The sequence below is a fragment of the Cnephaeus nilssonii genome, assembly GCF_951640355.1.
Source record: "Cnephaeus nilssonii genome assembly, chromosome: 5".
Taxonomy (NCBI): Eukaryota; Metazoa; Chordata; class Mammalia; order Chiroptera; family Vespertilionidae; genus Cnephaeus; species Cnephaeus nilssonii.
Window position 1 is genome coordinate 13,280,097 of NC_137076.1, and position 25,033 is coordinate 13,305,129.

The window sequence follows — 25,033 nt, forward strand, 5'->3', positions numbered from 1 at the left end:
GTGGAGGGTCCCTCTGGCAGTCCAGGACCCCTCAGGGAATGTCCGACTGATGGCTTAGGCCTGCTCCCCCTTGTGGGAGTGCACTGACCACCAGGGGCCAGCTCCTGCATTAAGTGGGATCGGGCTGAAACTGGCTCTCTGAGGGGTCCTGAATTGTGAGAGGGCACAGGCCAGACTGAGGGACCCCATTGGTGCATGATCAGGGCAGGGGAGGGATGCAGGAGGTTGGCCAGCTGGGGAGGGACTGTGGGAGGGCTCCTGGGTGTGTCTGGCCCATCTTGCTCAGCAAGCTAACCTACCAGTCAGAGCATCTGCCCTTTGGTAGTCAGTGCACAGTGCACGTCATAGCAACTGATCGACCAGTCAACTGTCTGCTCCCTGGTGGTCAGTGTATGTCATAGCGAGTGGTTGAGTGACCTTAGCATGTCATTACTGTATTATGCTTTGATTGGTTGAACAGATGACTGGGCGACTGGGCACTTAGCATATTATATAGGATAAGCAGCTGGCTAGTGGAGGGCTAGAGAGCAGATTTTTGTGGCTAACCTGCTCTTCTCCCATACTGCTGGCAATATTGGAATAAATGCTCATATATGATTCAACCCTGTCTCTGCTTAATTGACTCATGTAGTGACAGGCAGCATGGACCCACTGTTTGTCCTGTTACATTCATAACCACATGAGCTAATTTGTCATGGTCAATCAATGTATCTCTTATATATATCATATAAATAAGGAAATATATAGTTTGTCTCTCTGGATAATTCTGACTAAGATAGGTTTTACTATAATCTATCTGTAATAATAAAAGCATAATATGCAAATTGACCGAACGTCCTTCCAGACGTCTTTTGGATGACCTTCTGGACGACCTTATGGATGAAGTCAGGGCTACAGCTGTGGGATCAAGACAGCCACCCTGACTATGAGGGAGAGATCAAGGGAGCCGCTGTGGCTATGAAGGCCTACTCTTGCTTGAATTTTGTGCATTTGGGCCTCTAGTTTAATTATAAATGTTTGCAGGTTGATTCTCAGTAATGGCTGTGTTTCATAACCAGCTCATGATATTCCTGAGAATTTAACAATTGGCACTAACCAGCCAGTATGAGCTGTCTCCAGCACACTACTGGCTATAATCCTTGCCACTCAGGCAGTTGGACTATAAGAAACCTCTACCTAATCTTGAGGTAGAAGGGAAATATTCCTAAAGAAACATATGTTATTCCTTGGAGGGATTAGCTGGAAGTTTGTACCATAAAGTGGACAGGGGAGATAAGCATGCCCTGGGGCTGTAGCCGGCTATCAGTGGCTCTGACCTCAGCTCCAATTGTGACACTGGTAGTGCCAAACCCCCCAATAACACCGAGGCAATGGAGGGGCAGACAGCAGCCAGGGCCTTCTGAAAGGCTGCTCCTTTCAAAGTCCAATCTTTAGAAGTATGTCTAAGTCCCCGTTCTCCCAGCACAGGCATCGATGGAAATGTCAGTAATATTTTTAAAAATAACCGTTTAAAAATATTTAGAGAAAAACCTCAGAGAGAAGTCTAGTCTCTTGTGTGATTGGCCTCAAGTCATTTCATTTTGAGCATTGAAAGTCGATTGGAGGGACCTGGCTGATGTTGCTCAGTCGGCCTGCACTCCAACGTGGTGCAGGTTGGATTCCCAGTCAAGGGCATGTACCTGGGTTGTGGGTTTGCTCCTTACCCCTACTTGGTGCTCATGCTGGAGGCAACCAGTTGATGTGTCTCTCTCACATCAATGTTTCTCTCTCTCTTTCTCCTTTCCTCCCTCCATTCCACTCTCTCTAAAAAGCAATGGAAAAATATCCTCAGATGAGGATCCTCACACACACACACACACACACACAGATGATGGACCATCTAGCAAATGACCAGAGGGAACATTGTCTAATTACATGAGGATTTAACACCTAATGGAAACCCACAACAAAGTTTGAAAATATTCATTTTAGAAAATTACCACACAGAAAGCTTCAAAAAGTTGTGTTTTTATTCGCTGACATTATGGTTTATTAAGTCAATAGATGAACAAACATTTCTTGATGGCTGAATTAAAACGTAAAAAAATGCAGACTTCTCAAAATTAACATTATCTGTGATGGGGAAAGGATTATGCATGGTACAATTAAAAATGTTTATATTTAATTACTCTTGACAGATATAGAAAAATACCACATTTCTAACAGCAAGGCAAGTAGAAGACAGAAGAGTAATAATAAGTGACACATGAACCAAAGGTTTCACTCATCAACTCCCAGTGTTATTTTTATCATGGGTTATAAACTAATAAAATGAACGCAGGGTTAAAATACAAGTACCCTGTACTTTTACAATTCTGGATTGACTCTGAATAATTCCATGGTGCATTTTAAGGTGTTTTTGTCAAGAGCTAATTTCTTTTGATTTTCCAAAGAGCCAAGCTAAACAACAGCTTCATGATCCTAAAAAATGCATTAAAAAGTAGGTCTTAGAAAACAGGCAACTTCTTTAAGCACCTCTATTTCCCTGTTACCTGGACTGGTAAAAATATAGAAAGGATAATGACAAATAAAAAAGCAAAATACATCTAAGTGCAAAGGTGAACATACATAAGAATTCTGGTATGTTTAGATTTCTTGACTCTTGTCCTGGCAAGTAGCATCTCAAGTAGATTTTTTAAATTCATTCACTGACTAAAAGATAAAAAGTTTGGAAGCCATGGTTAGTATAAATTACAAAATATTATATAATCAGGATACTGAACATGTATAGAGTTTAAATAACATTAACAACCCTACTGAGAGACAATATCATTTGCTCCATTTTACAGGTGCAAACTTGGCTGAAAGTCCCACAGCTCATGTTGGGTGGAACTAAGAAAAGGATTTAAGTTTCCTGAGTTCAAGTTCAATTATTGTTGCAAGTTACTAAATTGTCGATCTGGCCCAGCCATGGGACATGCCCACCCATCACCACAAGCCCCTAAAGAATCGAGTTGATATTTTTTGAGATGCTATGCTCCATGATGCCGGAAACAAATCAGTTTCACTAAAAGAGAGATGTTGACAGGAAGCCAGGAAGGCTGGTCAACAACCTTAATTGCTCTAACCACTCACCCTTTAGTTGTTTACATTGTTAGCTGAAGCAGCCTCCACCTTTGTTTGTCCCATGTAAGTTTCTGTTATTTCCTGCCTAAGGGCTACATGTAAGTTTCTGTTATTTTGCCTAAGATGTTTTTCCCCAAAACCTCAATAAAAGGGATGGCAGGGCCAGAGCAGTTGTCAGTTCTCCCACTAGAGGTGGACTACCGCCTGGCCCCCCATTTCGCCAAATTGAATTTCTTCAAGTCTCCATTCATTTGTGTGCGGCCCTTCTCCAGAACTCGAACCCTGAACCGGAACCCTGGACCACGCTGGACGTGGAAAGGGTTTCCTACACATTCTCTGTGACAGAGTTAGAAGATGGCACGATTTCTAGCCTTCCCTCCAGAGTGGCCCACAAAAGGGTTTCAGCAAGCCATGGCACACGGCACTCTGTAAATAATGAGGCGATGCTCCTTGTCTATTACCTTGCCAGTCCTTTCCTGAAAAGTCAGTCAGTGGAGATTGAGTTCATTATTTGTATAATCTCCCTCTAGTTTCAACTGCAGAAAAGATTCATGAAAGAGGAGTAGGAATAATAAGTTTCTTCCCTATAATTTATCCTGAGTCTTTCCCCTACGTATGATTTTTGTTGTTGTTATTACCATTTTTAGATTTAGAGATGATTTTTTTTTTCACTGAAAAAACACACACACCCTATTCAGAGTAATTGGGTTCCCTCACCCAGCTCACACAGGATTGTATAAAACACAAAAATAATATGTGCAGTACAGTTTCTTGATGGCTTATTTTTCCTTCTTGAAGCTGTCATTTTTAACTGTAAAAATTGTGTTTTAATATGTTATAGAACTCAGTGTCAATCTTTCTTAAATATGAAATAAAAGTGAGAAAATATTTGACAACAAAGAAAGAAAATAAAGGTCTTACATCAGAGTCTCTTCTCCAAAATCAGCGTCAGCGGCAGGTTTCAACGTGCAGGTCGCGGCCTCACAGGAAGGATTGGTGCATTCCTTTAAAGCACACACAATGGAAAGTGGGCTCAGCATTTTTCTCTGTAGAATTCTGGCACAGGATGGCAATAACATTTCACTTTTTAAACTAAATTATTCTGCTATACAAGTGGTAAAGGCCTGGGGTAATGGGTCGGTCTAGTAGGAGTCAATGGGAGGAAAAGGGGACATATGTAATACTTTTAACAATAAAATTTTTTTTTTAAAAATTTAAAAAATTAAGGGTAATAGAAACTACCTTTTATAAGGACAAAAATTTAATTATTCAAGAATCACCACAAATAAATGTGTCCTAGGTGATATCATGTAAATTAATTTAAAACTTCAAGAGAGAATATTTCTATGCTATAAAAACTGAAATAGAGAAAAAAATATTTTAAATCTTCAATTTGTTTTACCAAGATTGCATAACACTGATAATGAGAACTGGTAATTAACACACAGACACACACACACACTATTCTCATTTATGGATATAAATGCAAAAAACTTGAATAAAACATTAGTTAAGCATCATTTTATTAATATAATAACTCTCAATTACAACTATGTAGTTTGTGGGGTTTTTTTGCCAAAATGCAAGGGTGTCTCAACTGTACAAAATAGAGTAACATAATTAATCACATTAAGAAACTTAGAAAGAAACAACTATTATTGTGATAGATGGCAAAAATTAGTTGGTAAAAATTCAGTAACCATTATTGCATTATTTAAACATATTAAAAAACTGTGAACAGAATTATGTATCATCATGATGAAGAAAATCTATCTGATATATAACAAATATATCCAATAAAATAAAGAATAAGACAGGGATTATTTATAGTCTATATTTATATGGAAATTGTGGTAAATGTTATGAGACAAGAAAAAGATATAAAAGTGTAATAATTGAGTAGTATAAATCACATTTTCACTATTTGTATGTCATAAAATTCTTGACCTGGAAAAAAAACATAGGTTCAACTCTAAAAATATTGGGTAAGTCACTAAGATAGCTATTTAAGATAATAATCAAATAACATAAAAAGTCATAATAAATTAGAACCAAAGATTTAAAAAACTTTACACATACTAATAACAACAACAAAAAAAGAAAATACTTCAGAATAAACCTTCAAAATGTGCCAGAATTACATGGATAACTTTATATATAACTTTTCTGAGGAACTTTCCAGGCAAATTGTCTTTTAAGACAATATTTAATATTGTGAAATTGCCAGTGGCCTTTAGTGAGATGTGAATTTAATGCATTTCAATCTGAATCCCAGTTGTATTTGTGGGCAAACTGACAAAAAGAATACCAAGAGTTATATGGAAAAACTAACATTAAAGAATTGCTAATGCAAATTCTGTATGGATAGACGGTAGAGAGATGATAGATATGAAGAGAGTTACTGTAAAAGATATTAAAATGAATTGTATGTTACAATTCTAAAAATAGCATGATGCTTGTGGTATGATATTTAGACAGATAGAATGATTACTTTTATTTATTTTATTTTTAAATATATCTTATTGATTTTTTACAGAGAGGAAGGAAGAGGGATAGAGAGTTAGAAACATTGATGAGAGAGAAACATTGATCAGTTGCCTCCTGCACACCTCCTACTGGGGATGTGCTTGCAACCAAGGTACATGCCCTTGACTGGAATCTAACCTGGGACCTTTAGGTCTGCAGGCCGACGCTCTATCCACTGAGCCAAACCGGTTAGGGCAGAATGACTACTTTTAAAACCTAGAAAACACTTAAATATGTATATAAAAAAACAAATGGCCCATTGAATCATGGGAAACTGGATTATTCACTAAGGGTACAATGTAAAGTATAGATACTATGTATGCCATTTGCCTGCTGGAATTAGAAGTACCTAGGGTTACGAACAACTTCAGTTGTCTTACTTGAGCAACCATATGGGAGTTGAAGCAATCACTTTAATACTCCATATCTCATTATAATTAATAAAATATTTGGCACATGAAAACATGCTCAACGTCACTAATTATCCGAGAGATGCAAATCAAAACAACAATGCGGTACCATCTCACACCTGTCAGAATGGCTATCATCAACAAATCAACAAACGACAAGTGTTGGCGAGGATGCGGAGAAAAAGGAACCCTCGTGCACTGCTGGTGGGAATGCAGATTGGTGCAGCCACTGTGGAGAACAGTATGGAGTTTCCTCAAAAAACTGAAAATGGAACTCCCATTTGACCCAGTAATCCCACTCCTGGGAATATATCCGAAGAAACTAGAAACACCAATCAGAAAGGATATATGCACCCCTATGTTCATAGCAGCACAATTCACCATAGCTAAGATTTGGAAACAGCCTAGGTGCCCGTCGGCAGATGACTGGATCAGAAAACTGTGGTACATCTACACAATGGAATACTATGCTGCCATAAAAAAGAAGGAATTCTCATCATTTGCAGCAACCTGGATGGAATTGGAGAACATTATGTTAAGTGAAATAAGTCAGTCAATGAAAGAAAAATACCACATGATCTCACTCATTTATGGATAATAAAGAACATTATAAAATTGAACAAAAAGATAGATACAGAGACAGTAAAGCATCAAACAGACTGTCAAATTACAGGGGGAAGGTTAGGGAGAGGTGGGGGAGATAAGAGATCAATCAAAGGACTTGTATGCATGCATATAAGCATAACCAATGGACGCAAAACTCTGGGGGGTGAGGGCATATATGGGAGTGGGGTGGGGGGGGGCAATGGTAAGATATGTACACATATAATACCTTAATAAAAAAATTGGAAAGAAAAATAAATAAATAAATAAATATCATTATCTAGCATATTAAAAAAAATAAAATAAAATATTTGGAATATTTGTTATAAATGATTAAGTTAAACTATGTAATCTCCTAATATAATTCAACAGCTTAACATTTATGGCTAAATATGCTGAAGCACAGAGAGAGTTTGCGCCTTCCCCTTTTTAATAAAACCCCTTAAAGTAATGGATAAATCTTGCATTGCAATGGGATGATTATTAGATTTGTATCCTTGGAACTAGTTACTCAGCTTCTCTGAGCCTCACTGCTTCTTCTCTAATTTGGGGTCAAAGCAAAACCTATTTAGTAGGTTTGCTGTGATTAATAGGTTTGTTGTGAGTAATAAAGGAGGTGATGTACTAGTATATACGAAAGCATTATGTAGACTGACACATAGAAAATCTCTTCAAATATTAACTCATTTTTTTAGTCTTAAAAGTAAAAGATTGCTAAAAAGAAAAAAGAAAAAACCCAAAACAACAACCAAAAAACACCACCAGAATGCTCTCTTTTGCAAACCTCACATGGGGTGCTAGCAAACATTCTATCAAAAATTCTCCAGAATACACTGATGCCTCCAAGGGATCAGATTTTACAGACATTAGCAGACTTAGAGCAATTATCTTAGATAGTCAATGTTAATAATCCATTTTTATAAGTTTGTTCTTTTTTCTTTTTCTCCATTTTATTCACTTCCTGGTTTACATATTGGCTGGATGAGAGAAAGCCAACTCTCTCCATGGGGAGGAATTGTGATTGGTCAACAGATGATCAATTGTGATTACGTGGCACAGGATTTCTGACTAATACATTTAGGAAAGCTCCTAAGTGACATATTATAGTTAATGAGTTCCCTCTTTACATTGAACTTCATATAATCATGTCATAACCGTATCCTGGCTTTTGAAATGCTTTTCAAAAGATGCCTAAAGTTAGTGCAAATCTTCTTTTTACTATGATTCCAAGCTTGTCTTCAGAAAAAAATTTCCATAAAACCCCATTTTTACTTTTTTTTTAGAAAAAGAAAAGGGAAGGAAACAGGTATGTCACAATCACTCTAGGGTACGTTTTTGAAACCGTGGACATTTCCATACCTTAGGAGAGCCACAATCGCATTCTTCCCCTACTTCCAGAAGCTGGTTCCCACACACTGGTTTTGTTATTATATTTTTAGGAATTGGTGCTTGCAGCAGGCACTTTGGTTTATGAGATAAAATGTATCTTTCAAAATGTGAGCGGCAGGATGGACTGAAATCCTTTGGGAATTTTGAACTGTAAGCAGAAAACAATTAGGGATGCCATGATAAACTGTGATACATGAACATGAGAACCTGACTTGTCTGAAACTATTACCAGCTCAATGGAAATTCCAAATTTAGTATCTGTCTAGGCCTGCCCTATGTTACATGTGGAAGGTGACAGTGCATGCTACTATGCTGGTTGGAAAACTGTTTTTCTAGACACTCAGTTATAGTGCTAGAGTAATTTAAATTCCAGCCTGGATTCAGTACTGTACTAATTGGCAGGAGCTTCACCATTTGTTATCTTTGGCTTATTTAGCCACTGAGTGCTGAGAAGTAAGTGATAACAATAACCTAGTGAAAGGAAGTAATTGCAGACTTCCATGTTCTATGTTCAGGAATTAGTTTTATTATTATTTTTTTTTTATTCCAAGTCCTTGCAAGCATCTGGTACCAGAAGGTAATTAATAACAGAAAAATATGATTGACTGATTGGTGATGGAGATAATTCTAATCATCTTAATTAGATACATATTTTTGAAAATATATTATTTAAAGTCAATATCACATAGTCACCATACTTATGCTCTATCTTGGTATATTTGAAAAATCTTAAATAATGAGCCCTAACAACTAGTAAAACTTGTGCATCAAGAGGCTTCAGGGTGAATTAATGGGATACACAGCCCTTTGTAAAAAAAAACACACAAAAAAACAAAAAACAACAAAAAACAAAAAAATAAAAACAAAAATACGCCCATCCAATTATACGCCCATCTGAATTTTTTAGGATTTAAGAAACATATGTATTTTTTCCTTTAGGGTGACAAGGTCTCACCTTAGATATTGACTCATCACACAACTCCCAGATGGACACTTAGTGTTATATGGAGCATCAGGCATACCAAGGGCATGACCCAACTCATGTGACATCACTCCGACAAGAGCCACGTTATTCTTTCTCTTAGCCTTGAAAACATGCAAACATCTGTTATTTCTTTGTTGTTCCAGTTAGTTATTAATTGATTTAATGTTCAGTAATAAAATGATAGTTTGACAAATAAAAAAATAATTAGTCATTAAATTCCTTTTCCTGTCATTGGTTATTGTAAAATGTGAGTAAACATTTGAAATGGTTGGTTCCTGTGAATCAACCACTGAGTCAGTTCTTAATAGACATTTGCTGAACTAATGATCATTTCTCAGTAAACCATGGTTATATTAATACATTCTTCATAGGAAGTACTAAAAGATACCATTCTATGTATCCAGAGGCCTCCAAAAACTATTGACATTGGTAGTGCTTGACCACATCCCACCAACATGCACTTTGTCTGACCTCTCTGGCCATCAATACTTTCAGGCCAGAGAACACCTGGATTCCCTTTCTCTCCTAACCTTCCTGCTCTTACTTCCTAATACCAACTGAAGAGTTAAGCCTTCTGGGAGAGTCAATGTAAGGAAATATTCTGTTCTGTCATCTAAGGACCAAGGTCTATCAGTTTTATTTCTACCTTTATTTGCTGAGTCAGCAAATGCCCATTGTACCAACTTTACAAACCTCAATAACAGCAACCGAACTTGGGGAACACAAGGAATTCGAGGCTGCCAGCCCTACACGTCGATTGTTGAAGCCAATTCCACTGTATGAAAGTTACAGGTACACAGTCACAATCTGAGTCTTTAGAACCCTTAGCTGTTGCCAGCTATGTTTTAGATTTCCATTGTTACACTACCCTTTTTATATTTACTAGGGTCCAGAAAAGCTTATACTATTCCATAGAATTATTTTTAACATACATTTTTTATTGTTGATAGTATTACAGATACCTCCCATTCCCTCCCCCCTTTACCCATCTCCTCCTAGTTCCGCCCCCTTCCCCCACCCCCCCCCCCGCCCCAGGTCTTCACTACCCTATTGCCTGTGTCCATGGGCTATGCATATAAGTATATAAGTTCTTTAGTTTATCCAAGAACTTATTACATAGAATTATAATGCTTGTCCAACATCCAAGAATCGATTTTAGTGATCTGACACAGGTCTAATAATTTCACAAGTGAATTGTTAAGAATAGAACTTCAAGCTCTCTGATAAGTGGTTGGGGTTATGTATCTGAATAGTAAACTCTGCCAAGAAACCTTTGGGATAATTATTTGCTCTGCCTACCTATGCCTGGCCCTGGCCAGTGTATGCTCACCTGAGTAGCTGAATATGGTCATGGGTCTTCATTTTCCCCAAGTTAGAACGATGCCAATTCAGAAAGTTGTCAAAGGTGACGCCTGAGTTAGGTGCCACCTTTATCTTATCACCATCAGACCAAATTTCCATACCTACCAAGGCCACTTGAACATCTATGGTGTTATAAATCTGTGGAAAGAGCATTTTTCTTCATAAAAATTTTGAGATTTCTTTAATGTTTTAGATCCTTTGCTGACCACAAGTGATGGATACATGTAACTCATTTTGAAAATAAAATTCTCAGAGTTGCCTTTGCTACAATATATATGATTTTACCTTGATATTTATCCTTAGCTGATAAATTTCTCAAAACTTCTGACCTTAAACCATTGTGACCCTCCCAACTCCTTACTTGGTGAAACCATAGGGAAGCCTCAGGCCCCAATGTGGGTCACATGTTTACAGGACAAATATCTTACCACATTGAGTAGGTTCATCACATCAAACACAAAGCTTCTTATGGAAGTTAGATTTCCCTTATACATGTTATACTGCAAAATACAAAATACAAAGTATAATTAAAATCTCAAACTATAGTGAGAAAGTTGGTGAAATATAGAAGTACACATTTTAAGAAAAATTACACATTTTAATGTAAACAAATGTCCATTTATTCCATATCTACCTTACATAAGACTCTGTGTTTCAACAAATTGTGTTTCAAATGTAAGATTTTATTGGTAAGATAAAAATTAGGCATTGATGTAAAATTTTAGTTTCATTTTTACATTGAATAAAACAAATTAATGATTTAAATATTTTAAGCCAATTCAATATTATTAAAATTTGATTATAAAGTAATGCTTTGAGGAGATCCAAGATGGCAGCATAGGTAAACATCTGGGCTGCTGCCATCCACAACAATTTCCAAAACTACAACTAAAAGACAGAACGTCTATCACCCAGAACCACTGGAAAGCTGGCTGAGCAGAAGCTCTACAACTAGACCGAAAGAGAGGGGAGCAAGCAGGGCACAAACGCTGAAAAACTGAGGTACAGGGGAGGGAGTGCGTGATACAGGCTGGCAGCGGAACCTAGCTGGCGGTGGGCATTGCTTTCTTCAATCCAAAGAGAGATAAGCTCCCAATCTCTCTGAAATCCAGTTTCTGGGGAGAGTCTGGGCTGTCTGCCATTGGGTCAGAGAGTGTGGGTGGCTTGCTAGCAGAGCTGTGTGGAGGTACAATTGTTGGCTGCGTTGGGGCGCGAGACACGGGGACGCGGTTGGAGGCGGCTCACTGCCAGTCATAGCTGTTTGCCACGCCCTAGCCTAGTGACTCCCTGAGACTCCACCCCGCATAATCTACAAACACTCCCAAACTCCTAGCAGTGGCTTTTTCATATGAATGGCTTTCTCTATTATAGTTTAAGCTAGTAAACTTGCAACCAGGTGCAGACAGCTCCAAAGCCTCCAAGCTCCAAGCAGGGAGGAGAGGACGGCAGTTCTTGCTGTAGCTCCTGCAGGGTGGCCTCAGACAGTAGCTGAACTGCACCCCATTGGAGATTCAGAAGCCAGGGTACCTAGTGGTCAGTGTGAGACACCAGATTTCAACTCCTCACATCCATAAGTGACACATTCAGGAGGCGGACTCAGTGAGCACCAAAGCCCCACTCAAACAAGTCCTGTACCATATGCGGGTCTCCAGCGCAGCAGTGCTTCCATTATAGACACAGCGGGTCCTCACAGTCAATTGGCCTGGAGGTCAATTCCTCCCAGTGTACCAACAGCAATCAAGACTTAACTACACCAAGTCTTTGCACTCAGCCCACAAAGGGGTGTACCAAGAGCGACCACCTAGGTTGATTGGGGAAGTTGAGCTACCGGTCCCTATAGGTCACTGACCACACAAAGCCACTCCATCAAAACAGGGAGGCAACCAAAATGCGGAGACACTGAAGCATGTCACGAATAGGAGAGATGGAGGAAAGTAAACTATTGGACGACACAGTGTTCAGAACCACATTTATAAGGTTACTCAAGATTCTTCTAAAAACCACTGAGAAACTTGAAGAGACCTCTGAGGAACTTAGTGAGACCTTCAAGGACCTTAATGAGAATGCCAAAAGAATGGAAAAGGACCAGTCAGAAATTAAGCATACACTGTCTGAAATAAAAAATATAAAGAAACTCAACTGTAGATCACCGTACCCCAAGAGTCAAACCAAAGATCTAGAATATGAGGAAGCAAAAAACACCCAACCAGAGAGGCGGAAAGAAAGAAGAATCCAAAAGTGTGAGGATAGCGTAAGGAGCCTCTGAGACAGCTTTAAGCGTACCAACATTCAAATTTTTGGGGTGCCAGAAGAAGAGAGAGAGCAAGATACTGAAAACCTATTTGAAGAAATAATGACAGAAAACTTCCCCCACCTGGTGAAAGAAATAGACTTACAAGTTCAGGAAGTGCACAGAACCCCAAACAAGAGGAATCCAAAGAGGACCACACCAAGACACATCATAATTAAAATGCCAAGGGCAAAAGACAAAGAGAGAATCTTGAAAGCAGCAAGAGGAAAACAGTTAGTTACCTACAAAGGAGTACCCATACAACTGCCATCTGATTTCTCACCATAAACTATGCAGGCCAGAAGGAAGTGGCAAGAAATATTCAAAGTGATGAACAGCAAGAACCTACAACCAAGATTACTCTACCCAGCAAAACTATCATTCAGAATTGAAGGTCAGACGAAAAGCTTCACAGACAAGAAAAAGCTAAAGGAGTTTATCACCACCAAACCAGGATTACATGAAATGCTGAAGGGTATTCTTTAAGAAGAGGAAGAAGAAGAAAAAGGTAAAGGTAAAAATTATGAACAACAAAAAGACATCAAATACCTACCTACCAACAAGTGAATCTAAAAATCAAGTGAATAAAAAATCTGAAGAACAGAATGGACTGGTGAATATAATAGAATCAGGGACATAGAAAGGGAGGGGATGGACAATTCTCAGGGGGGAGGGGGTCTGAGGGGTGCAGGAAGAGATTGGACAAAAATCTTACACCTATGGATGAAGACAGTGGCGGGGGGTAAGGGCATGGGGTGGGGTGGGGAATCAGGTGGAGGGGAGCTATGGGGGGGGGAAGAGGAACACCTGTAATAATCTGAACAATAAAGATTTATTATTAAAAAAAGTAATGCTTACTAGTTAGAAGCACTGATTCTGGTATTTTTGAATATATAAATATAACTTGTAAAATATAACTTTGTATCTACTTTATATTTACATAATATAGTGAGAATTTAAAAATATTTTAATAACCTATTCAATTTTTTCAGTATTGTGCTTGATCTCCTGTAGGTATTCTGGTATTTAGAATATTTCTAATATATGACTATTTTGAATATTAAAGGGGGTGGATGAGCAAAAACTGTTGTTGGCAAGACAGGTAGAACAGATAAGACAATTAGGAGGACAAGTTCTGCATTTTCAGCAAGAATAGTACTGTTTGTGTTTGCTGATAAGAAAACTTAAAAGTTGGTTTAACTTGACAAGAAGCATACATATTTCATACTCACAAAGGCATGATCCAGCACCAAAAAGAGATCAATGTATTTCTCAGCCCGAAGAAAGTATTCTTCCTTTACAAAGAGTAAAAGAACATTGTTAACAATTATCTTTATCCTAAAAGTTTGGAAAGCTTATAAAGAGGTTTATTTTTTCTTCAGAGGATAATTAAATTGATTAATAAGTAAATAAATTATAGGTTTTCCCTGTACCAGTCATTGCTGAGCACAACAGTCTATTACACATCATTGCCGAGCCTACTGAAAGAAATGATGACATAGGAAAGCTACATTTACCTCTGAACTATTGAGTGACCTAGCGGTCCGAATGTGGCCTTGTTTTCTGCCAACATTTTTTACCCCACAGGTGTGGTTAGCCGGGTCTGGCTCCTCCTGGTTATATGTCAGGACAGCATGTTCTTCTTGGTCTGTGCTTTTCAGAGGCTTGATCATATATCTTTGATCACGATGTGTGAAGAATCCCCTGTGAAACACAGAGACTCATGTTTGAGAATTCTCTGCCACAGTCACACATACTGACCAGAATAGATTAACACCTCTCCCTCCATCCCAAGCTCACACACACAGTACTGATTCGTTGGCTTTTTTTTTTTTTTTTTTTGCTAATTTAAGAGATAATCAGTATTTTTCAATACTAAAATAGAGCCTGTTTTATTTACTCAGAGAACTGTGAACAATAATTACTAAGATGAAGCTATATGAACGTAAAATTTGTCCATACATTTAGCACGTATTTCTTGACAGGTCTTAGATAAATAGTGGAGAATAAACTAAAGGAGTATATAGATACCAAGAACCCCAGTGAAGAGAAAGAATGATGAACTGATTAGCCAGAGGAACAGTTTGGAACTAGTAGTTTAAAGAATTCCACTTTATAGTAATAAAATTCTTTCAGAAATAGAAAGTTGAATCCATATGATGGAATATTACAACGCTTACATAACCATTTAAGGTTTCATTTATGAAAGTATCTTATAATAAGGAAAAAGGCTTTGATGTTGTGGTATGAGCTATGTGAGAAGAACAATTATGTGCATTTTATTTCATATTTCAGCCACATAAGAGGTATATCTGTCTATATGCACAAAAAGCTGCAAACGGGACAAAATGTTAATAATAGTGATCACACAGAGGTAACATTTCATGGTGGTTACTTTCTTATTTGGTTTTTCTTACTTTCCAAAATTTTCCTAATTGATAAGAATTACCTTTTAAATAAGGATAAATACCACACACACATTCACAATTTTTTTTAAAGTGTGTTTCATCATGACAATTGCAAAGTAGACTCTAACAAAATGAAACAGAATGTCTTCAGGGAGTAGGGTTGGTCAATGTAAAAATGGATCCAGATCTCATCAAGGTCCATAGTATAGCATCTGGTTTAAATATTGCTAGGACTAACTTTTACTAGATCAGCAGATTATAAAATGATTGCAAGGATGATACACTCAGCATACTTTCGATGGAAACATTTAACTAATATAGCATAAGACATGATATCCAGGAAGACATTTATCTGTGTAATACAATGATGGTTGATGTTTAATATTTGGGGGGGTAGTTCTCACCTCAACCCATTACAAGTACTAATGCTGGCAACAGAATTCTTTTCATTCAGGATGTGTCCTGTATAGTAGCAGTGTTCCTACGGTTGAAAAAAAGAAAAAAATTAACTATAAGAATAAATATAACACAATTGTGGTGGAAGCTGTTATCTTGAATATGTAGGAAAGGTCTTTGAGTAGTGACTGTGGCCAGACCAATTCCAAGAAATAAACACAGTGGGAACCTCAGAGGTTTCATGAACTGCTCCACCACCAACCCTGGAAACTAGCCCTATTGAATGACTGGGCTGTCTTTCTGATGCTAATTGGCACTACAGGAAAGTCCAGGAAGGTTGAACCTGAGTGGGCTCCTGCTGAAAGTGGACGCTGCATCCGAGAAGTAGCCAGCTGGCCTGGGGTCTACAGAACTCCCAGAGAACGCTCAGAGTTGAGGGACAACTTGTGAGAATTTGGCTCCCTTTGCTGAGTTCCTAAGACACTGCACATACCATATCAATAAAATGGGGTACATGTTTTTCTAGATTAAAACACCACACTACCACTCCTGAGCCCTCATAATAATTGATCTCCCTTACCATATTAATTGGTGTATTAGTGCAATTTTCTTTACTATCATCAAAATCCCTGAGAACTTCTTTAAAACTAGAGATTTAGATATGGTTGAAGATCCATCTAAGCAAAATAGGGGACTTGTGTAGAGTAATCTAAGAAAGTCAATGAATAACCTCCTATTAAAAATAAACTGACTTTTCTCGGGGTTGACATTCCATGGGTGTTTTCCTTTCCTTTTGAAGAAACCTTGTTATCATAAACACTTTCTCATAGAAGACTTGTACCACATGAAAGTATCAGACACTGCACTTGAATATGAATTAATTTATCATCAGATACTTTCCTTGGAGGTCAGTGTTAGCAAAAATCCAGTTAGATGTCCATGAGATGAGAGTTTTCATGTGAGTAGGAGAGAAAGAGACATTTTGTGGCAGAAGTCTTATCTGTGGTATTTTTTAGAGATACACACATTTGAGATGCTTTGGGGGTGGCTCTGAGAAAGTCACTTAACTTGGTAATACTCCATGATTAAACCTTTTTGTAATCTTTTTCTGTTCTTTCTTCGGCCTTGATTCTTTATGTCTGACATCTAGGCCTTGGCATTATTTGTAGGGTGGTGGTTTAATCAGATATACAATATATTAATGAAATAATGTATATTCCATTGTTGACCTCAGGATAAATGCATGTGTCATCAGAAAATAGTAAATAGTTTCAGGACATTTTAAAACCTACAGGGGAGACTATTTTTAACCTACTGATAAGGGAGTTTAGGAAAAAAGTAGACTTTTGATTGCTTCAAAAAATGCAGCAGTTGGAAGCCTCCTAATACTCCTACCTTTTAAAAATGATGACTATGTTTCTTAAATCTGTTGACTCATTGGATAGATAAGCAACTTGCTTTCAAGTTCTTCAAACATTTTTAAGTTGTTCTTGGACTTACAAATCTTACAGCATAAGTGGCAGATCCAGAAAGAGTCCCAGAAAACATTCAAAACCTACCATGTTCTGAGGGCTTGTGGTGATTTCCTCTCCTCTGGGTGAGTAGTAAGTTTCAGTGTAGTCTGGCCCCAGGAGATGCCTGTAGAGAGCAGAAAGTTGCCTAATACACTCACTGTGGTAATAAAGGCTAATTAATATTCCTGACATGATCTCTGGCACTAAAGCAATAATAGTGTCTACACTGAGAAGGTGTTGACATTCTGACCCACTGATCTTTTTCCAACATTGGAACTCTGCTGCTGATGCAAATCAAAGCGTTAGCTATACCTGTTAAATCTGAGGGAAGAAATGGCCTTGGCTGCCTTTTAACTGCAGATTATTTATGCTCAAAATGAGTTATTTGGGGATTCTTTGCACAAAGGACAGATCCTTCACAGGGTTCCTGAAGGGTGCTGGGTCACAAATATGCATAAAGGACCATTGCATTCTGAGAGAATTTTACTGACTGCTATAGAACTCGGGGAGGCCCATCCCTGGGATCTATCTGAAGGCTGTGTGCCCTGAATGAACATGGGGCATACATTCTTATAAAAGTAATGGAAAGTCTTATCAAAGGTTTAAGTTTACCTGGGTAGAAAAGAATTTCTGCAAATTCTAAGAAGAATCAGGGAAGAATGTCATTTATATGAGCAGCTCTCTTTGTTTTACAATTTGCATGTAATTTCCTAGGAAAGCATCAACATATCTGAGATAACATTAGTGCAAATGCATCTAAAACTCAATGTACTTGATGTCCTTTACCTAAAATTACACTAAACAAGGTCTCGAGATTTATTTTTCCATATTCTCTTAATACAAATCACTGATTAAACTTATAGAAAATTAACTTACTTGGTTTTTTGTAGGTAGAGAATGACTTCTCCATTTAATATAATCTGATACTGAAGTTCAGGTTCATATTTTTCCTTAAAAATATAATTATATAATATCAATTTATATTTCTGAGTCTAGCTAAATTAAACATAATATAATAATATATATCATATAGAAGAGTAATTGCAAGTGCATTTAAGACAAAAGCATATCTCTCATGCCTTTATAATATGTAAAAGTAAATATAAATTGTGTATTTAGATGGATTTCAAAAAAGTACAATAACACAGTAATGATACTTACATATTAAACTAATCTGTAGTTTAAACTACAGATTAATGTGAGATAGGAACTAATCATTTGTCCTTTGTACAGTAGAAAGTCACTAATGGATCACTAATGGGTTAATAATAAGGCACATATTTTATTACGATAAAATAAAACCAAATACGCTAAAGAAAATCAACTCCAAACCAAACCTGCTAATCTATATATATATATATATATATATATATAAAAGCCTAAGCAACTGGCTGACCATCCTGTAGCTATGATATGCACTGACCACCAGGGGGCAGATGCTCAATGCAGGAGCAGAAACCACAGGCATGGAAACATGGAACAGACTAATGAATCTCAGAGGGAAAGAGGGAGGGCAGGAAGAGATTAATCAAAGATCTTATATGCATACTAGAGGTCCATCCCTGCACCCATGGGGTGCCCTGGCCTATGGAGATTGGGCCGAAACCGGCTCTACAACATCCCCTGAGGTGTCCCAGATTGCAAGAGGGTGCAGGCCAGGCAGAGGGACCCCACCAGTGCACGAATCCATGCACCCAGCCTCTAGTAGTTATATAAAGTAAAAACTATAAACTGATGGGAATATTTGCAATAATGTAATAGTCAAAAAGTTAATATCCTTAATATATTTTTAAAATCTTATTAATAAGATAATGTTCAGTTCTCCATTATAGACAACATAGCCAAGGGAAAGGCAATTCATTTGGGAAGGGGAGGAGGGGAGGAGAAAGGGTTTGAGGAGCTTGGCAAGGAATATTGTCAAAAATGGCTGCCTTTCCTGGGCTCCTTTTTTTCTCTACCTTCCCCCCATGAAGAAATGCCTAAGTAGCTTTATTCTTTCTGATCAAGTAAGGCAGTTAACTCCCTTTCTGGTGCTTAATTGTAAAAGCATTCTAAGAAATTCCATGTTCTCTCCTGGATTAAGATTAAACCATGAGATGTTGACTATGGCATCACTTCTATTAGTTAAAAGGCTCTTTTCGTCTCTTCAGATGATTGTAAAACCCACAGTTATTTACATTACTTACCTCTTTACCATGTGTCTCTGTGTGGTTGTTTTGTATCTCTCTTTTGTGTAAAATGTGCAGTTTTTTAGGACGAACTACTTCATAGCCTTCAAATTCAGGTATTTTCCTTATGGCTGTTGCTAAGGAAAGAGAGATAATAGTGATATAAAATACTGAAGGATTTTGTTTTGGTTTTGCTTGATTGGTTTGTTAAAATGGCATGGGCGACCGTATTCTCATTGAGAAAATAAACGTTAAAAACAAGTTCTTCCTTCTACTGAACTTGGAAAACAACGTTTTTTCCTTTTCCTCTCCATTTCCCAACCCCTGGTTCTGGAAAGACATAATGATGATAGAACAATGCTTTGGACATCTCCCAATGTGTGTAAACTCTGGGCCATCATGCCCCGAAAGGGCAGGTTTTGGATTAGAACACAGTTTATGGGAGCCAGGAATTCTTCCTGTAGTAATCCAGTTTCTTCTTCCTCTATTGGTCTCTACAAAGTTGTGAATTGTTCTTTTAATGTTCTCAGTGGTCTCTGTATTCCTTTTTATGTATTTTGCTCTCTGTGGTGCAAACCCTGACTAACTCCCTCCCCCCCAAAAAATCAAATATTTCATAGAGCCCTAGTTGGTTTGGCTCAGTGAATTGAGCGTTGGCCTGCGGACTGAAGAGTCCCAGGTTCGATTCTGGCCAAGGGCACATGCCTGGGTTGTGGGCTCAATCCCCAGTAGGGAAGTGCTGGAGGCAGCCGATCAATGATTCTCTCTCATCATTGATGTTTCTCTCTCTCTCTTCCTCTCCCTTCCTCTCTGAAATCAGTAAAGAAATATATTTTAAAAATATTTCATAGACAGATAATTCTTCATTCTACTAACAGTTATTTTATTTCTCAGTGCAACAATAAACTATTATGGTCTTTCATTAGCATTTGCTCTCAGACTTTAGATTTCATAGGAAATAATGTGTGGACGAAGGGAGCCACATTCTAACCTGACAAGCTCAGGGGAGGCCTGCGTGGCAGACTTGCAAACTCAAAGACCTAAAATAACCACAAAAGATGGTCTGAAAATTAAATATTTAACTACAAACAGGTTATAGTGGGTAGTCATGTCCTAGGTCGATATTTTCCCTGACAAAGATCAACTTAGATCTTTACTGAGCCCATTTGCATTTTTGCCTCTAAGATAACATATCTGTGAGATGTCTGGGTAACTTGTAACTTCCTTTTTACCCCGGACCCCTCAGGGCACAATAAATGGCACCAGGACATTCCCTCATTGTTATTGTTATCAAATTAATTGTCAACTGTTAATTACATTAAAGTATCCTGTATCCATCTATGTAAAAGAAGCACATGTCCATTAGTTCACTTTTTACCCTATCCCAGAAGTTTCCCCGCTTTGCTTTATCCCACCTCCTTATCTATCACCAATGAATTTCATGTAACTCACCTACATCCCTTTCCTTTGATTGCAGTGTATAAATACAGATGTAACCCTCCATTCTCCGGAGCATTATCTCAGTTCATTGAGGTTTTGCTTCCCGGCATATGTCGACAGTTTGGCTCAAATAAATTCACAAAAATTCTTTACAGGTCTGAGTTATTTTTTTTACATTAACAAATGTTTTTATTATTCTCGGTTAGAACAATTTTAAAGCATCAGAGAGCCAGAAGAAAAATTTTATGTAGACTAAATGTTCTAGATTTACTTGGAATTGCATTATGTAGAGAATTTTCTATATAGTAAGAAAGTAACTGAGATTGGAGCCAAAATTTGGTCTTGAATCCTAGCTAAATGACCTTGTAAGTAATTTTGTAAAAGTCACTTCAATTTCTATCAGTTTATTTTCCTAAAGTAGAGGTTGGTATAAAAACCACAGAGCATAAACTTTATAAAATTATGTAATACCAGGTGGCAGGCACACCTTTATCCATATTTTTTTCTTTACTCATTCAATTATCCATATAAACTCGGTTTTGTTTTCAAATGTTTCCATTTTCACAGATAAGTGTCAATGGTTAGATATAAATTCTCACTCAATGTTGACAGTCAGTGTGACTTTAGGCAATTCTATACCTGGCCTATGTGGACAACCTGAAGGGAAGCAGTAAATCATAAAATCTCTTCTAATCAACCCTCAAAGTTCTGCTGTGATGCTATCCTAAGAAGAATTCACTACACATGAAGAAAAGAGCATGTATAAATATATTACTAAAAGTCTTTATCAAAAGAGAATATGAACCCTATTAGGAAAAGAGTTCTGAAATTGAAATTAGAGTGAATTTTAATAATATCTAGTCCCAACTCTAATACTAATTGGTCAGTTGGTCAATTAATTTTTTAATTTTGCTTACTAATGTAATTATGTCTAACAACTCTAATTTTTACTTAAGAGTCTTCCTTGTCATCAACCCTAGTGCAGCACTTGAATAAATTGTGTATTTAGGTAAATGATTGTCTTTTTACAGGGTAGAAATATTAATGTTATTTAAGATAACATGGATGATGGCTAGAAAATCCTTGAATTCTGGTCTGGAAGTTAATTATCTGCTGTTATTACAAAACAAAATATAGAACTTGTAGGACCGTTGAACAAGATAAAATTTCAGAGACATCCTAATTAAATTATTATGCCAATCACAACACCTTGACGATGAGCACAATTTATGTAAATTGAGTAAATATACTAAAATACAAATGGTAGTGATGTTTGGGTCATATGAGCATGCCACTTTCTTAAGGGTACTTTAAAAATGCATTAAATAATTTGACTTTTGCATAAAATGTCAATATATCAGCACTTACCTTCAGTTTGTACAATGAGCCAGAGGACAGAGAGCAGGACCAAAGACATGTTGGCGACTGCAGCTAACAGAAGTCCCACACAGCATGAAGATGTGGTCTCCCCGGCTATTTATCCTCCCCTTGTTATTACAAATTGAAAAATAAATCTCAAACTTTACTTATGAGATTGGGATACGTTTACTAATGGCATTGAGAAATTGCCAAGAAACTGCAGTATCCAGATCATGAGAATGTTCCTCATTGATGAGATGTGTTTATGTCTGTGGTTATAGTCTGTTAAAAATCACTTACAGACAGCTGCTGGTCCCAGTGCCTCTAGAACAGTGGAAAAGTACCAGCTGAGACTTTTATGCCCATGTCCATATTCACATACTTGTTAAACTAACTGAACCATCACCCTTGTTCTTCTAGAACCTCACAGAAATTGATCTACAAATTTAGAAAGCAGCTCAGTAGTTTCTAAGTATTTTGTGAAACTGGCACAGAAAACACAAAATCAATAAAACAAGTACCTGGCAAAGTTATAAGCTAGCATACTGTAATCTCTCTGTCCCTCAGTCTCCTTTTCTGTGAAAATGGGATGATGATGATGATAACAATACCTACCTCAAGTTTTTTATAAATTCATGTAAGGTAAGATGCCCTGGCTGGGGTGGGTCAGTTGGTAGGCACATTGTCGCTTGCACCAAAAGGTTGCAAGTTCGATTCCCTATCAGGGCACATATCTAGGTTATGGGTTTGATCCCCGGTTGGGGCACATGTGGGAGGAAACCAATTAAATTTTCTTTCTCACATCATTGTTCCTCTCTCTTACTCTCTCTCTCTCCCCATCTTTCTTTGAAAATCAATAAAAACATATCCTTGGGTGAGGATTAAAAAAATTCATGTAAGGTAAAATATACACATGCATGCACATATGCACATAAAATTGTAAAGAAATGTAATTCTCTTGACACTGTTAGCATCAAACAAATTATACTACATATGAAATATGTTTGAAGTGCAGTATGTGTTCTACTGCAGAAAATAACAATATTTTCTGATTTTTTTCATGGTCATAAATATCAAGAGTATACTAAGGAAAAAAAGTTGAAAACTCTCCCATGATCCCTCCCTGGCTGGCCAACCTCCCACATCCCTCCCAGGCATCGATCGTGCACCAGTGGTGTTCCTCGGCCTGTCCTGTGTCCTCTCGCAATCTGGGACCCCTCGGGGATGTCAGAGAGCCGGTTTCAGCCCGACAGCGGAATGACCTGTCCTATGACACACACTGATCACCAAGGGGCAGAAGCTTAATGCAGGAGCTGCCCCCTGGTGGTCAGTGCACTCCGGCTCAGCCAGAAGCTGGGCTCATGGCTGGTGAGCACAGCAATGTTGGTGGGAGCCTCTCCTGCCTCTGCGGCAGTTGGACATCTCCCGAGGGCTCCTGGACTGCGAGAGGGCACAGGCTGGCCTGAAGGGCCCTCCCCCCGCCAAGTGCATGAATTTCGTGCACTGGGCCTCTAGTCTATATATATAAAAGCCTAAGCGACTATTACGACCGAATGACTGGAATGACCGCAATGACTAGTCAACCAGTCTCTATGATGTGCACTGACCACCAGGGGGCAGACGCTCAATGCAGAAGCTGGCCCTTGGTGGGCAGTGCGCTCCCACAGCCAACCTCCCCTGGCCAACCTCCTGCAGCCCCTCCTTCCGGCCAGCCAACCTCCCACACCCCTCCCCTACTCCAGCTGACTGGCATCTCCCCTCTACCCCCCCTGCCTGGCCAGCCCTCCATGGCCCCTCCTCCTGGCCAGCCGGCCCCTCCATCAGCCCCAATCACTGGCCAGGTCAAGGGATTCCACCCATGCACAAATTTGTGCACTGGGCATCTAGTATACTAATAAAAGGAGAAAAACAAAAGAAAATTAATATTTTTAGATTTTAGTGCTTATTGTATAAAGGGTTTGGGGAACCTATATTTTTTTGCATAGCATTATGACAGAATGTTGTATATTAAGACTTTATTTTAATGACTTTAGAATATTACTTTGTGTGTATGTTACATGTGTGTTTGTATGTGTATATTTCTTTGATTGAATTTATAATTATTTCTTTTGGATAAGTTACCAGAAGTGGTATTATTTAGTTTAAAAGAATAAATCAATTTGAGGTTCTTGGTATGCACTGACCCTGTACTTCCTGGAGAATTAGCATCAAATTAAATTTCCATTTATAGAGTTTTTCCCAACCTAAAATCTATCTTTAACTACTGAGCTTATTTTTACAGATACATTTGGAAGTTGGTTAACATCTAATTACAAGTTTTGCGGTTACCTCTCTATGTCTATGGTTTTTTTGAGTCAGTTAAGTTTTCTATATTATTTTATATTGCATTTGCTGGTCCAGAAGATCAACATTCTACATATATTCTATGATAGTTATCATTAAATATTAACAAAATGTAATCTCAGTTAACCTCTCTACTATCAAATAATACAAGACCCTACCCTGGAATGGTGTAACACATCAGCATCCTACCTCTTGCTACCTTATGTATTGTTGTCAAATATTTTACTTCTATTATGAGTTTCACCTGCAAGTTAGTCAATATCAATAGTTTTGTGCTTTATTCAGATGACCTATTTGAAATTACTCACATGTGTACCACCTTCTTTGCATACAGGTCCTTTAGAAAAAATGTTTCTTCGTGAAATAAATTCTTTGATAAATCATTTATTAAAGTTTTCTAGAAGGAAGACTTCTATGATTTTTAAAACAATTCAGAGAGTATTTTTATCTCAGTCTATTCTTTAAGGGTAGTTTAGCTGGGAATACAGTTTTAGGGTGACAACTAAAACTCCACTTGGGAGTTATTTTACTATCTTGGGCAGCCACTGCTACTGTCAAAAATTCTGCTTTTAGTCTATTAAATGGAAATTAAACATACAACAAGTATTGCAAGATAAGTTAAATATTTATTGAGATTATTTTAAATTAGAGTTAGTATTACATTAATATTGAGTTATTATTGAGTAATACATTAATTTTAAAATAATAACAAGATGACCTTGATACTAACCTTAC

General features: G+C 37.7%; 1 protein-coding gene across 2 annotated transcripts; it reads right to left on the reverse strand.

Moving 5' to 3' along the window:
* Positions 1-2,069: 2,069 nt before the first annotated feature.
* ADAMDEC1 (ADAM like decysin 1) lies at positions 2,070-22,083 on the reverse strand. 2 transcript variants are annotated; one of them, XM_079772719.1, is made up of 15 exons: positions 21,965-22,083; positions 20,609-20,721; positions 19,175-19,293; positions 17,865-17,938; positions 17,034-17,112; positions 15,483-15,559; positions 14,188-14,374; positions 13,903-13,965; positions 10,809-10,880; positions 10,349-10,518; positions 9,712-9,793; positions 8,989-9,119; positions 8,004-8,181; positions 4,027-4,109; positions 2,070-2,691 (listed from the first exon to the last, which is right to left on the reverse strand). In XM_079772719.1, exons 2-15 carry the CDS (start codon positions 20,670-20,672, stop codon positions 2,685-2,687), a joined length of 1,386 nt encoding a protein of 461 aa, XP_079628845.1. In that variant the 5' UTR covers positions 20,673-20,721; positions 21,965-22,083; the 3' UTR covers positions 2,070-2,684. The 2 variants fall into 2 exon arrangements, with proteins under 2 accessions (XP_079628845.1, XP_079628846.1); XM_079772720.1 differs by lacking the exon at positions 20,609-20,721 and having other exon boundaries at positions 21,965-22,082.
* Positions 22,084-25,033: the final 2,950 nt, after the last annotated feature.

Coding starts and splice junctions, on each gene's coding strand:
- ADAMDEC1 (XM_079772719.1), bottom strand. CDS start 20,672: ATGCTCCGGAGAATGGAGGGTTACATCTGTATTTATACACTGCAATCA. Junction 15,560..17,033: donor CCACAAGCCCTCAGAACATG/GTAGGTTTTGAA, acceptor TTTCAACCGTAG/GAACACTGCTACTATACAGG. Junction 10,519..10,808: donor TGATGAACCTACTCAATGTG/GTAAGATATTTG, acceptor CTCTTTCCACAG/ATTTATAACACCATAGATGT.